The sequence below is a fragment of the Heptranchias perlo genome, chromosome 27 (genome assembly GCF_035084215.1).
Source record: "Heptranchias perlo isolate sHepPer1 chromosome 27, sHepPer1.hap1, whole genome shotgun sequence".
Classification (NCBI taxonomy): Eukaryota; Metazoa; Chordata; class Chondrichthyes; order Hexanchiformes; family Hexanchidae; genus Heptranchias; species Heptranchias perlo.
This window is the reverse complement of record NC_090351.1, coordinates 14,136,909-14,151,036: the sequence shown is the minus strand read 5'-3', so window position 1 is coordinate 14,151,036 and position 14,128 is coordinate 14,136,909. Positions and strand designations below refer to the sequence as shown.

The window sequence follows — 14,128 nt, the reverse complement described above, 5'->3', positions numbered from 1 at the left end:
TTGGTACGGTACAAAACTAGTACATACCCCTAAAATGGCAAAGACTTCATTTGTGTAGTTAAGCAACTATGATCAACAAATAAAGTCAGTCAATATCAAGGTAAAAAGATGGCTACACAAATGCAAAGAAAAGTGGAATCCAGCAGACAGAGAGCTTTAAAAAGCAACAAAGGGATGCAAAGAAAGTAATAGGTGCAGAAAAGGAATATGAAAGAAGACTTGCAAGGGATATCAAAGCTCATAGCCAAACCATTTATAAATATATTGAGAGAGTGGTAAAGGCAGCTGCAGAAGAGATTATAACGGGCAGTAAGGAAATAGCAGATGTTAAATGAATGCTTTGTATCCATTTTCAATGGGAAAAAAAGATAAAATACTAGCAGTACAAGGGTACCCAAAAATAAGTCAAAGGGACGGACATATTGGTTTTAATAGAAGTAAATAATGGCAATGGAGAAAATAATGGGGTTTAAGATAGACAAATCTCCAGGACCTGATGGTTTCCACCCCAGGGGATTAAAATAGGTGAGGAAATCGCAGATGCATTATTCATAATTTTCCAAAACACCCTACATTCAGGAACTCTGCCTTTAGATTGGAGAATTACACTCCATTATTCAAGAAAGGAGGGTGGGAGAATTCAGGAAGTTTTCAACCCATCAGTTTAGTACCAGTTGTAGGGAAGTTACAGAAATCTATCAGCAGGGACAAAGCAACTGAACATTTAGACAAGTATCAGCTGATCGAAGAGTCAGCATGGATTTGTGAAAGGTAGATCACGTCTGATTAATCTAGTTGAATTTTTTGAGGAGGTCACCAACATGGTATCAGGGAGCATCTACAGATGTTGTCTTTATGGACCTCCAGAAGGCCTGAGATTATTCACAAAAATGAAAGAGCTTGGAATTGGAGGTAACCTCGTGACGTGGGTTGGCAATTGGCTGAGACGCAGAAGACAGAAATTCGGAATGAAGGGAACATACGGGCAGGATTTGGCAAGTGGTGTTGCCCAGGAATCTGCACTGGGACCCCAGCTTTTCATTGTATATATCAATGACTTGGATGAAGAGAGAGAACTGTCTAAGTTTGTAGATGATACTAAGTTAGGCAGCACAGTAAGTTGTGTAGATGGGAACAGGAAGTTACAAAAGGACATAGATTAAATGAGTGAGCAAAACAATGGGACATAGAGTTCAATGTGGGGAAGTGCAAGGTCATCCACTTTGGATCCAATAAAGACAAAAATCGGAATATTTTCTAATTGGTGAGGAACTAGAAACCGTGGAAAAACAAAGAGATTTGGGTGTCCAGGTGCACAAATCATAAAGGCTAGTGCATGGGAACAAATAGCAATCAAAAAGGCTAATGGAATGTTGGCCTTTATCTCAAAAGGGTTGGAATACAAAAGTGAGGAAGTGAAACCTCAGTTGTACAGAGCCTTGGTCAGACCCCATCTGGAGCACTGTTCGATTCTGGGCATCGTGCCTCAGCAAAGATATACTAGCCTTGGAGGGGATACAGCACAGATTCACCTGAATGCCGTCGGGGCTTAAAGAGTTAAATTATGAGGACAAGTTACAAACATTATCCTAGGTTGCTGAGGGAAGTAAGGATGGCTCGAGCCACAATCTTCCAATCCTCCGTAGATATGGGAGTGGTGCCAGAAGACTGGAAGATTGCAAATGTTACACCCCTGTTCAAAAAAGGGAAGAGATAAACCCAGCAACTATAGGCCAGTCAGCCTGACTGCAGTGGTGGGGGAACTTTTAGAGACAATGATCCAGGACAAAATTAATTGGCACGTGGAAAAATATGGGTTAATAAATGAAAGCCAACACAGGTTTGAAGAGATTTTTTTTAGACTGGAGGGAAGTATACAGTGGTGTCTCCCAGGGTCGGTATTAGGACCACTGCTAATTTTGATATATATTAATGACCTGGACTTGGGTATACAGGGCATAACTTCAAAGTGTGCAGATGACACGAAACTCTGAAATGTAGTAAACAACGTGGGAGGATAGAAAAGGCCTCCTGTAATGACCAACTTACAACACCACCCCCCGCCCCCCACAGCTTACCACCACTGCTACATGCAGTTCTTATAACCTATCAACCAGAAATAGCCTCACTATCATCCAAAAAATTAGAGATAAAATTAGCTACATTGTTAAACTAACTTAACAGTAATCAAGACCACTGATTTAATTTCCATGCAAATATGTACATAATCATACAAGTCTGAAAATATCACAACACTTCTACAATACTCTAATAAAATTATAATTTGACTTATTCAATCACCATGAATAGATGGCCCTGATAATCTACTGCTCGTTGCATTACATAAAACAGCATATCCTCCGCATCACTGGTGAGAAACATCATAGGAGATCCATTATATATACACGCAGCTCACAGTCTTTATCCAAGATTACTTCACCCATGTTAGCCAATTGCCTGCACACACCTTGTGAAGGTAGTTAACGTGTTTGACTCTAGCATAACTCCTGAATTGCTCTGAATTCAGCTGAATGGTAGAGTCTGTTCAACTGAGGGAAAGCCAAAGGAGGATAGAGAAAACAAGTAAAAATTAATTCCTTCATCCATCTTCCACCCACAGTATTCAGCTCCCACCTAACAGTTCAACTAAAAACAGATGAAGGTAAACATATAATTGGCACATTCAAGTATCAACTACTGGCAAAATTCAATTCCAAACCCAGCCAATAAAGAAATAATTCAACTGCTCTTGGATGCCAGACACACTAAAACCATTTAATTCACAAATGGTTCATTATATGCAAGAATATAGCAGCCAACAGTTAGAAATTGGGTCAATTTGAATTCCATAGTTAGAATCCATTGGGAAAACTACTAAATGCACATAGTAAAAAACAGTTTGATCAATTTTGTTTTAAAATAATTTATTCTTGTAATCACGACACACTCAGACAATGAAGTGATCCAAGCATGCAGTAACATCTTTCCAAAAGATAGAGTTTTCTTTTAAACATATATCTTTGCACCAAAACTTACTGCAAGTTTTAAAATTTGCTTCCCTTCCATTCTCTCAAATTCTGTGATAAAAGATTTGGGAGATACTCAGTAAAACAATTAGCACAAATTGCCTTGCCACAGCAACTATAACTACTTAACGGTAATACATTTAAAAGGTAACAGACACCTTGGAGCCACAATGCAGACATTAATCAGATACACAAAAAAATGCCAATCCATTAATGTTTGCATATTATCAAGTGCAGACATTCTACTGAGGTTCTTATTAGCACTATTCGGTAGCCCTAAATTAAAACAATAGCTAGAAATGTCAAGTTGTGCATTTTCCCCAAGTTAATATTCATTTTATAATGTGTACCTTATATGAACCTAACAGGCCACCCTAAGAGCTCAAGACACAGTTTATGAAAATGTATGTCTGCAATTTCCACATTCTGGAACAGACATTATAGGATGCATGTGTAAATTAACATCTAGAATTGGAACAATGCACTAAAAAAAAATACAGTATTATCAGGACTTATTAAAAGAAAGGCCTGTTCTAAATTCGAGATTCCATGCACTCGAGGTGTCCAAGCTTTCTGGATAAGGACAGAATCAGGTTCAGGGTCAGCAAAATGATATCTCCCTCACCCCTCTCCAAATCAGTAGCCTGCTGACATTCACTATTTAGGCACATATATAAAGCATGTCCACTTGAAAGGGATACCAAAGGGTTGTAGTACCTTAAAAAAAGTGAACAGGAAAAAACAAAAAAGTGAGTTGTCTTACTCTCTCTGTTGGGCAGGATACAAATGTCCAATGTAAGAAACTAATAGGAAGTTTCAAGCCAGTTCTCTTTGGCTGCAGATTCTCAGCTCAGAAACTGTCCCTAACTGGCAATCTCACCTAGAAAAGAAACGATGGTTGATGCTCAAAGTGGAAACACACACTTGTGCAGGGTGGGGGTGATCTTCAGAGGTATGAATCAGTGCACAAGAAATTTTATTTTGTGTCTGTTTGTGCTTAGTGCTGACAGTAAATACCAAAAAGTGTTGCATTCACCAGTTTGGGTACTCTTCACCCTGATCAACATAAAAAAATGGAACTTTACTGCTAGTACTCCTCTTCAAAAATCAAACCAGAACTCCTTTTCTTGTTCATCCTTTTGTATTTTAGAGTCATAGAGTCATAGAGTTATACAGCACGGATAGAGGCCCTTCGGCCCATCGTGTCCACGCCGGCCATCAAGCCTACGGACCAAATGCATATTATCAAGTGCAGACATAATATGCATTTGGTCCGTAGCCTTGTATGCTATGGCATTTCAAGTGTTCATCCAAATGCTTCTTGAATGTTGTGAGGGTTCCTGCCTCCACAACCCTTTCAGGCAGTGAGTTCCAGACTCCAACCACCCTCTGGGTGAAAAAGTTCTTTCTCAAATCCCCTCTAAACCTCCCGCCTTTTACCTTGAATCTATGTCCCTTTGTTATAGAACCCTCAACGAAGGGAAAAAGCTCCTTAGTATCCATCCTATCTGTGCCCCTCATAATTTTGTACACCTCAATCATGTCCCCCCTCAGCCTCCTCTGCTCCAAGGAAAACAAACCCAATCTTCCCAGTCTCTCTTCATAGCTGAAGCGCTCCAGCCCTGGTAACATCCTGGTGAATCTCCTCTGCACCCTCTCCAAAGCGATCCTGTAGTGTGGCGACCAGAACTGCACACAGTACTCCAGCTGTGGCCTAACCAGTGTTTTATACAGCTCCATCATAACCTCCTTGCTCTTATATTCTATGCCTCGGCTAATAAAGGCAAGTATCCCATATGCCTTCTTTACCACCTTATCTACCTGTTCCGCCGCCTTCAGGGATCTGTGAACTTGCACACCAAGATCCCTCTGACCCTCTGTCTTGCCTTGGGTCCTCCCATTCATTGTGTATTCCCTTGCCTTGTTAGTCCCTCCAAAGTGCATCACCTCGCACTTTTCCGGGTTAAATTCCATTTGCCACTGTTCCGCCCATCTGACCAACCCATCTATATCGTCCTGCAGACTGAGGCTATCCTCCTCGCTATTTACCACCCTACCAATTTTCGTATCATCAGCGAACTTACTGATCATACCTTTTACATTCATATCCAAGTCATTAATGTAGACCACAAACAGCAAGGGACCCAGCACCGATCCCTGTGGTACCCCACTGGCCACAGGCTTCCAGTCACAAAAACAACCTTCGACCATCACCCTCTGCCTTCTGCCACTAAGCCAGTTTTGTATCCAAAGTGTCAAGGCACCCTGGATTCCATGGGCTCGTACCTTCTTGACCAGTCTCCTGTGGGGGACTTTATCGAAGGCCTTACTGAAATCCATGTATACCACATCCACTACGTTACCCTCATCCACGCGCCTAGTCACCCCCTCAAAAAATTCAATCAAATTAGTCAGACATGATCTTCCCTTGACAAAGCCATGTTGACTATCCCTGATTAATCCTTGCTTCTCCAAGTGGAGACTAATTTTGTCCTTCAGAATTTTTTCCAATAATTTTCCTACCACTGATGTTAGGCTCACTGGCCTGTAGTTCCCCGGTTTTTCCCTACTCCCCTTCTTGAATAATGGTACTACATTAGCGGTTCTCCAGTCCTCTGGCACATCCCCTGTGGCCAGAGAGGTTCTGAATATGTGTGTGAGAGCCCCCGCAATCTCCTCCTTTGCCTCACACAGTAGCCTGGGATACATTTCGTCCGGGCCTGGGGATTTATCCATTTTTAGGCCTGCTAAATAGGCCTGCTAAAACCGCCAATACCTCCTCCCGCTCGATGTTCATATGTTCGAGTATATCACAGTCCCCCTGCCGTATTTCTATGTCTACATCGTCCTTCTCCATAGTGAAAACAAATGCAAAAAATTCATTTAGAACCCCTCCTACATCTGCCGGCTCCACACACAGATTGCCATTTTTGTCCCTAATGGGCCCTATTTTTTCCCTAGTCATCCTCTTACCCTTAATATACTTATAAAACATCTTAGGATTTTCCTTTATTTTGCTCACCAGTGTTATTTCATGGTCCCTCCTTGATCTCCTAATTTCTTTTTTAAGTATCCCCCTGCACTTTTTGTACTCCTCTAGGGCTTCCTCCGTCTTTAGCCTTTTGTATCTGCCAAAAGCCCTCCTTTTTTTCCTAATCCATTCCCGTATATCCCCTGACATCCAAGGTTCCCTGGAGTTCTTGGAACCACCCTTGACCTTTACGGGAACATGTTGCCATTGTATGGTCTCAATCTCCCTTCTGAAAGACTCCCATTGCTCCGATGCGGATTTTCCTACAAGCAGCTGATCCCAGTCCATTTTGGCCAGATCCTGCCTTATCCTATTAAAATCGGCCTTCCCCCAATTTAGAACCTTTATTTCCGGCCCCTCCCTGTCCTTTTCCATGACCACCTTAAATCTCACCGAATTATGGTCACTGTCACCAAAGTGCTCACCGACTAGCACTTCTTCCACTTGGCCGGCCACATTCCCTAGAATTAGGTCCAGTACCGCCCCCTCTCTTGTAGTACTTTCTACATGCTGGCTCAATAAGCTCTCCTGGATGCACGTTAAGAATTTTGTACCCTCTAAGCCTTTTACACTCTGAGTATCCCAGTTAATTTTGGGGAAGTTGAAATCCCCCACTATTATTACCCTATTATTTGCACAATTTTCTGAGATTTGCCTACATATCTGTTCCTCTATCTCCCCCTGACTGTTTGGGGGCCTATAGTACACTCCCATCAAAGTGCTTGCCCCCTTTTTGTTTTTAAGCTCCACCCATATGGCCTCATTAGAGGAACCTGCTAATATATCATCCCTCCTTATGGCAGTAATTGATTCTTTAATTAATATTGCGACCCCCCCTCCTCTTATACCTCCCCCTCTGTCTCGCCTGAAGATTCTGTACCCCATTTTAACTATCACTTCAGTCTGAATGAAGCGTACAGATGACATCAGAGGGCGAAAGTGACAAGCAACAGTTCTGAGCCATTTGGATGAGAGAACTAACTTCAACACAGATGTCACAACACCCACTGAAGCACCTTAAATTAATGACTATCTCTGAATGTTATCTCTGCTCTCTCTCACTAGGGCTCTATAATTTCTCTAGGACAGTTTCCCCATAAACCAAAAAAAATCTTCATGTAAATCAATTGTTTACAACCTTTAGATTTGATAAGTCTTGAAACAGAATTTAACATCCATTTTAAACTGATCCAATTATTTTAATACTGGAAATGTTACACAAGATAATTTTACCTCATGTCAATTACATTTTTTTCTAAAACACTGCAGTAATTTTACTATCCATTGCATTACACATGATGTTGAACTAGATGCCCATTTCAGCACTGTACAATTTATCGGATGACAACTAGTATGTGAACTATTAGTACAAAAAAAAGTAACAGAAATTTGCTGCAACATATTGGACCAGATCTTGCTGGAGCAGGGCATCTCACGGCATACACCATTAGTTAAACATTTTCCTGCACCCTTCAGCTCAAAATTTTTTTGCGCCGTAACTTGCTGGAAGTACGAGCTTATAACGGCGCGAAAGGGCAACGGAGTCTCAGTGTACAGTGGGACCAACAGTGTACCTCCTTAACTAATGAGATTTAAAGATCGAGAAAGAAACAGCAACAACAGAGAAGGAGGGTGAATTAGAGTGAAATCAAATACACAGAGAGAAATAAAAGAGACAAAGGAAAAGAAAGAAAAACATTTAAAATCCCCCACAATTTACTACATGCAGGAATGGGATTGAATAGTTTAAACTGTTCCCTTTCTGGGCCAGAGAGGTTGATTGGCATCACATTAACAATTGTCATGTCATTAAAAAGGTACTTGCGCTGTTAAGTTCAAGCCCTAACTTTCTGCTACAAGTTTAATGGACAAGTTCTTTAAAATAATGTGGAGGATAAGGGCAAGGTGCCGCTTTTGTGAAGCAAATGGCGGAGTGGAGCAAATCGACCAGCAAATTCAGGAGATTCAGAACTCACGGCATCTCTCTCAATCCCCTGAACTTCCTGGCCAATTTGCGCATTAATAATGGCGTGCATCATTAACACGCCATTATTTTTCCAGCAAGGTTTGGCACATTACTTCATTCTCTCCTTGCACGTGTGGAAGATAGGAATTCCTCACTTAATTACCTGGCCAGATTTTACTGGGCTTCCCTATCTAATGACCTTAACTGATAGAAAAAATGTCTAAAAAGCTAACACCAAAATTGTAAGTTTTCAGTGTTTGTACTAGATTCCTCTACAGCGAGTCTCTCCTCTAGAAATGGAAATAAATCTTAGTTCGCCTAGACCAGGGCTAACAATTACCTTTAACATAAACTGGCAGAGATATAGGATTCCTATTGCCTCTTGTTAATCTCGAAGGTGGGAAACATTACAGTAGACTCACTTCATACAGGCTAAAACTACTGAAGAAATGTATTTACAATGAGGTGTTTGCAGAAGTAGAGATGTAGACAGATACTATACAGCATAACAACTAATTTACAATAGATACAACTAGAATAACTGTTTAAACAGCTCATTCTCCCAGCTCCTTCTGGCAAATTCTTGAAATGGCAACGTTTCCACCCATAATACATAACCACCCTCTTTGAGAATTTGACGTATCTGAATGTATATAGGCCACTGCACCAGAACTCCTAACTACAGCAATTAGCTTTGTGGTGCATTTTAGATTTACACCTATATACTCCTACCACAAGTTCGAAAGCAGAAACGATGTACCATTTGACATCGTACCTGTAACTATACACTGGATACACACAATGAAAGTGCATTAAATGCCTTAGTACTAAGTGACAGTACCAGTCGCTCTGCGCATCTTTCTTTTCCCTGTCTAATGGTTTACTAACAATTGGAAAACTCTGAAGAACCTGATCAAGTCATCTTTGAAAAATTTTGGAATTGTTAGATTTAACAAAGTAATTATATAATGAATCAAGGCCCAAATCCACTGGACTCATTTACTGATCTCATGATCAACACATCTCCTTCCTCCATTTCTAGTGTCTGTGCTTTTTCTGCTGCCTTATACAGCTTTTTTTTTGGTCACGTCTCCAGTTTAAACAAATCTCACCTTCCTTTGCCTGTTCATGCTGTAATGTTCTTTCCTTTGCTGCTTAGTCAGTTCACGATCAATTTCTGATACTGTGCTTGTAGTACCACATTCTGCTTTAGACATACAATTGAGTTTAATATTTTTTCTAGCCTGTTTGGCTGGGTGCATGAAATTTACATCCCCACTGTAGCTGCCATTAATTATTATACTTCGAGCTACAGCAACCCTAGCCTCAGTCTTATACTCTCACATTCTTGGACCCCTAATACTTATCTTTGTCACTGAAGGCTGAATTTATCTAAAGCTCTCGTCACAAACCTATCACCCTTACTGACTGTCACTGGCTCCCTGTCCCTAGTCTAACAATTTTAAAATCTTCAGTTTAATTTAAATTCCTCTATGCTCTCCCCTATCTCTAATCCTCTCAGGCCCATCTTCGCAGCCCAATCCACTATAATCTACGTCTGCATCCCTCCCTTCCCCTCGAGCTACCAAGGTCTTTCGAACTGTCTTCCCTAAATTACTGAGTTTAGCAAACTTCTTCGGCTTGACACTTCATTCCCTTCCTTCAAAAGCCTCCTCAAAACCTCATACTTTTCCTTTGGTCAACTTCCAGAACTTTTCTACAATTCATGATCGGTGTTTTTTTTTTATTCGTTCATGGGATGGGGGCGTCGCTGGCAAGACCTGCATTTATTGCCCATCTCTAATTGCCCTTGAGAAGGTGGTGGTGAGCCGCCTTCTTGAACCGCTGCAGTCAGTGTGGTGAAGGTTCTCCCACAGTGCTGTTCGGAAAGGAGTTCCAGGATTTTGACCCAGTGACGATGAAGGAACGGCGATATATTTCCAAGTCGGGATGGTGTGTGACTTGGAGGGGAACGTGCAGGTGGTGTTGTTCCCATGTACCTGCTGCTCTTGTCCTTCTAGGTGGTAGAGGGTTTTGGAGATGCTGTCGAAGAAACCTTGGCGAATTGCTGCAGTGCATCCTGTGGATGGTACACACTGCAGTCACTGTGTGCCAGTGGTGAAGGGAGTGAATGTTTAGGGTGGTGGATGGGGTGCCAATCAAGTGGGCTGCTTTGTGCTGGATGGTGTCGAGCTTTTTGAGTGTTGTTGGAACTGCACTCATCCAAGCAAGTGGAGAGTGTTTCATCACACTCCTGACTTGTGCCTTGTAGATGGTGGAAAGGCTTTGGGGAGTCAGGTGGTGAGTTACTTGCCGCAGAATACCCAGCCTCTGACCTGGTGTCCACTGCACCTTCCTTGGGATGTTTTATTTATACGAAAAGGCACAACATAAATATGCTAAGTTCTCAAACTTTAAAAAATGAAGTTGGAGTATAATTTGCTAATCATGTCTTTGTTCTGGATATAATATATTCAGTGACTCACATATGGTAATATAATGGGCACAGAAATTCCTAGAGCTAAGCAATGATTTCTTGTCAAACTTGCAATGTCACATTAATAAAAAGTGAGACAGCAGAAGTATACTTTTAATAAACAGAAGTAGACTCTCCTTTCCAAGCTATATTGTTAACAAACAATCTCCTTATAGGATAGATCTGTAATTTTATTACTCTCCTCCTCCAGTATAAATGGAAACCTGCCATTTTGAAACTCCTCTCAGCTTCAAGGAGAAATTTTATTGAGCATCCTTCTGACCAGCACACTTTCAGGCCATGTTTTGAGGCATCTGAGCTGGATGTTTATTATTGATCAGTCGTACATATTTGTGGCTCACATACATTCCAACTCGCATTTAAGACTGAGAAAAGAGCACCCATCTATAGAACTCCCTACTGAAATGCTCACTGGTGTTCCCACAAGTGCCACCAACGCAGTTCCCTGCTGAGGGAAGACCTGACCTTTCAGGTCGCCACTGGGGAAGGGTGGGGGATGGTGAAAATACTTTAAACACTAATTATTTCACACCAGCTCAGAGATGCAACATGATGTAATTTGGAGGGGCAGGAAAATATATCAGAGGGACTTTTTCCCCCCTCACACTTCCCTTCTGCTTGAATCCTTCCTCATACTTATGACAGCATCAGCGCTAACACTTGCTGCACACGTGAGAATAGGTCTAAAACAGCATGCGACACAAACAGGTAAAAAATAATTTAGTAGAACTAATATCTAGAAGCACAAATAATAGTTCTAAAATCATTCAACTGCGCTTGTGTTTTTTTGGCATCTTATCAAGGCTGTGTTCTCTTTCCCAGACGTAAATGGACTGCAACAACTTCATATATAATTCTGACTTTTCAGACATCTTTGCTTTACTTTGTTGCTGTCAGAACCTACACCTAAAAGATCATTGCTCATGTTTTAATCCACGACATTTGACATCAGGTGCATTGAAGCAGCAACAGAAAATCATTTAAACTAGATAGGTTTGGGGTGGGGAAAAAGAGAGCGAGAGAACGCGCGAGAGAACTGGCAGGAAACGGGATCCAGGACGAAACAGATCCTAAAGATAGAAGGCAGTCAATAAGTAGGTATGGACACAAATACTCAAAACACATGAACCAGAGACCACAATTAGGTGGACAGTTGAGGAATGAAAGCAGAAACAAATCTACAATACAATGTATATATGTGAACGAGAAGCATTAGAAATAAGATGCCGGAACTGGAAATTATTGTGACAGTAGAGAAGTATGATGTGTTGGGAACATGAGAAACTTGGCTAAATCCAGAGGGTGAAAAGGAATATAAAATTCAGGAGTAATTTTCAAGAATGGACAAAAAATGGTTGGCCGGTTTCCAATCTATTGGTATCTCCAGTGTCCATTGACACCCTTAATTAGTCAATGCCACACAAATCTCTTCCTTTGACTGTCAACATTCTAGGGTAAATACCATCCCTCCCTGGGTACTTACTTGTATTGAGTCCATTTAGCCTTACTAGGACTTTTATCTTATTTATATCAAAGTAATTGATATTACTCGAGGTATCTTTGGGGAAGTTATGTTGCTCATGTTTTCCCTTGTAAATTCTGAAAGACTACATCCTCCAAGATTTTTTACTATTTTGTGCTACAATTTTGAGTCCAGTTCTAAAATCAAGAGATGAGGGAAAAAACAAAATCAGCATTTCATTTGCAAGACACTGAATGGGCTCATAGGTGCAGCAGACACTGTATTCATCTGAAATCTGTGTCCTAGAGCCTTGAAAACATTTTGCATTTTCTATATTAAATTTTTATTGCCCTAGTATTGTGTAATTAGTTTCATTGTATTGTAGGTTTTCCCCTCAGTTGTCTTTGCTGCTCCATATGGTACAAGCTACCATCAGGGACTCATTGTGAACATGGTGTTCCATCTCAAAACAATGCCCTAATAAAATTTTGCTTTTAATAAACCAATCCATTACAAAAAGAATCTCAAAGAAAAAAAAGTCACAATTTTATTAAAGCAACATTAAAAATAAAGCTATTATGCAGTCTGTTGACATATTAGGCTCCATCCCTATCTGGAACTGCACAGGAAACATTTCATTAAGAATACATATAAATATGACACTGCAGTATGATCAATATGATGGCCCTTGGTCACCTTAGTATTAATAGATACACTAATAACCACTTCAAAATTTAGATGAAAACAAGTACGATTTTAATAGCGAGCTCCACACTACAACTGCAAAATCTAAATGTAAATTTGGGAGAAACAAAACCAATGATTTACAGTCTTCACAAATAAATCTGTTCTCGTTTTAAGATTCAGCCCCCTGGTGGTGTGTGGACATACTGCGGGCAGGTATTTAACAGTTTAAAAACCGTTACGTCTCCTCCGCTCACTTATTTACCTGAAGGCAGGTGCATAAAACATTAAACCGCGTTCAGAGTTTCCTACATCTTTAAGGGTTTCAAAAAAAAACAGGTTCTCTTACACAATTCTCCTAAAAACCGTTCCTCCATTTACCAAAATATGTCCGAGTATTAAAAAGGTGTACAATCACTGCTTTAATATATTGAACATTGTCGATAATTACCCATATTAATCACTGATAGCCCCATATTGATCACAGCCTATGTGCTGCAACATATCATTTAAGCGTTATATAATTATGAGGCAATGCACAAATAACAAAAGAATTCCCTTGCGATCCCAGCACCCAGTTTCAATCCCCAGCGAACATTTTGAGTAACAGAACTCTGCAATTTCTCCGCTTTTTAAAAAGATTTTGGGGTGGTTGTTTTTTTTTTAAAAAAAATGCATGCAGCACCAGTGCACCGACCATTACCTGAGGTAAAGCTGAATTCAACTGGCGCTGCAGCAGATCTCTCTCGTGGGCCACCTCTTGCATCTTCTCCTGAGTGACGGACAAAGTTTCCTGCGTCTCCCGCAGGGTCTCCATCAGCTTGTCACGCTCGTCCAGCATGTTCACCATCAGCTGCTCGAAATTGGCGTCCTCCGACCCGTTCTGCGAGCCCCTCTGGTTGAGGGTATCCTCGCTGATCGTGGGCATCACCTCGCACATCATCCTCCCGACTCGAAAACCAACAACAAGGTTTCTTTAAAAAAAACACATATATATATATATATATATAAACTCACACTCCGGCGGCGGCTCTACATGAATCCAGCCGCCTGCTGCTGCTGCTTCCCCCACCTCACAAGCCAACCCTCAAGGCCGGTGAGGAAGCGCCGCTCCCAGTCACTCCGGTAACCGGGACTCAGCACTCGTGCTCTTGCAGTTTTCTGCCGGCACCAACTGCCACTGCGCATGCGCCTCTCTTCGCTCCACCTCGCCGGTGCGTCACCACCGAGTTGTTCTGCGCATGCTCGAGCCTGTCCTCCCTTGTCCACTCTGCAAGTACCTGGGTAGGCCTTTTCCCATTGACCTGTAGGGGTGATACAGTGTCACCAAATGGAAGCATAAGATCAATGTGGCAAGTGTCCTTAGAGGGCACCATTAATATAATAAATAAACAAAAAAAAAAAATCCTGTTAAATTATATTATTGTCATCGACGTCCACAATACATTCTATACCCTGTGGT

The 14,128-nt window shown here is 41.2% G+C and overlaps 1 protein-coding gene across 1 annotated transcript in view; it reads right to left on the bottom strand.

Moving 5' to 3' along the window:
• ppfia4 (PTPRF interacting protein alpha 4) overlaps positions 1 to 13,825 on the bottom strand; it is a 560,134-nt gene extending 546,309 nt beyond the window's left edge. Inside the window, exon 1 of the mRNA XM_068007385.1 lies at positions 13,370 to 13,825. Within this exon, the coding sequence (XP_067863486.1) occupies positions 13,370 to 13,609 (240 nt within the window). The 5' untranslated portion in view covers positions 13,610 to 13,825. The remainder of the gene's footprint in view (positions 1 to 13,369) is intronic.
• Positions 13,826 to 14,128: the final 303 nt, after the last annotated feature.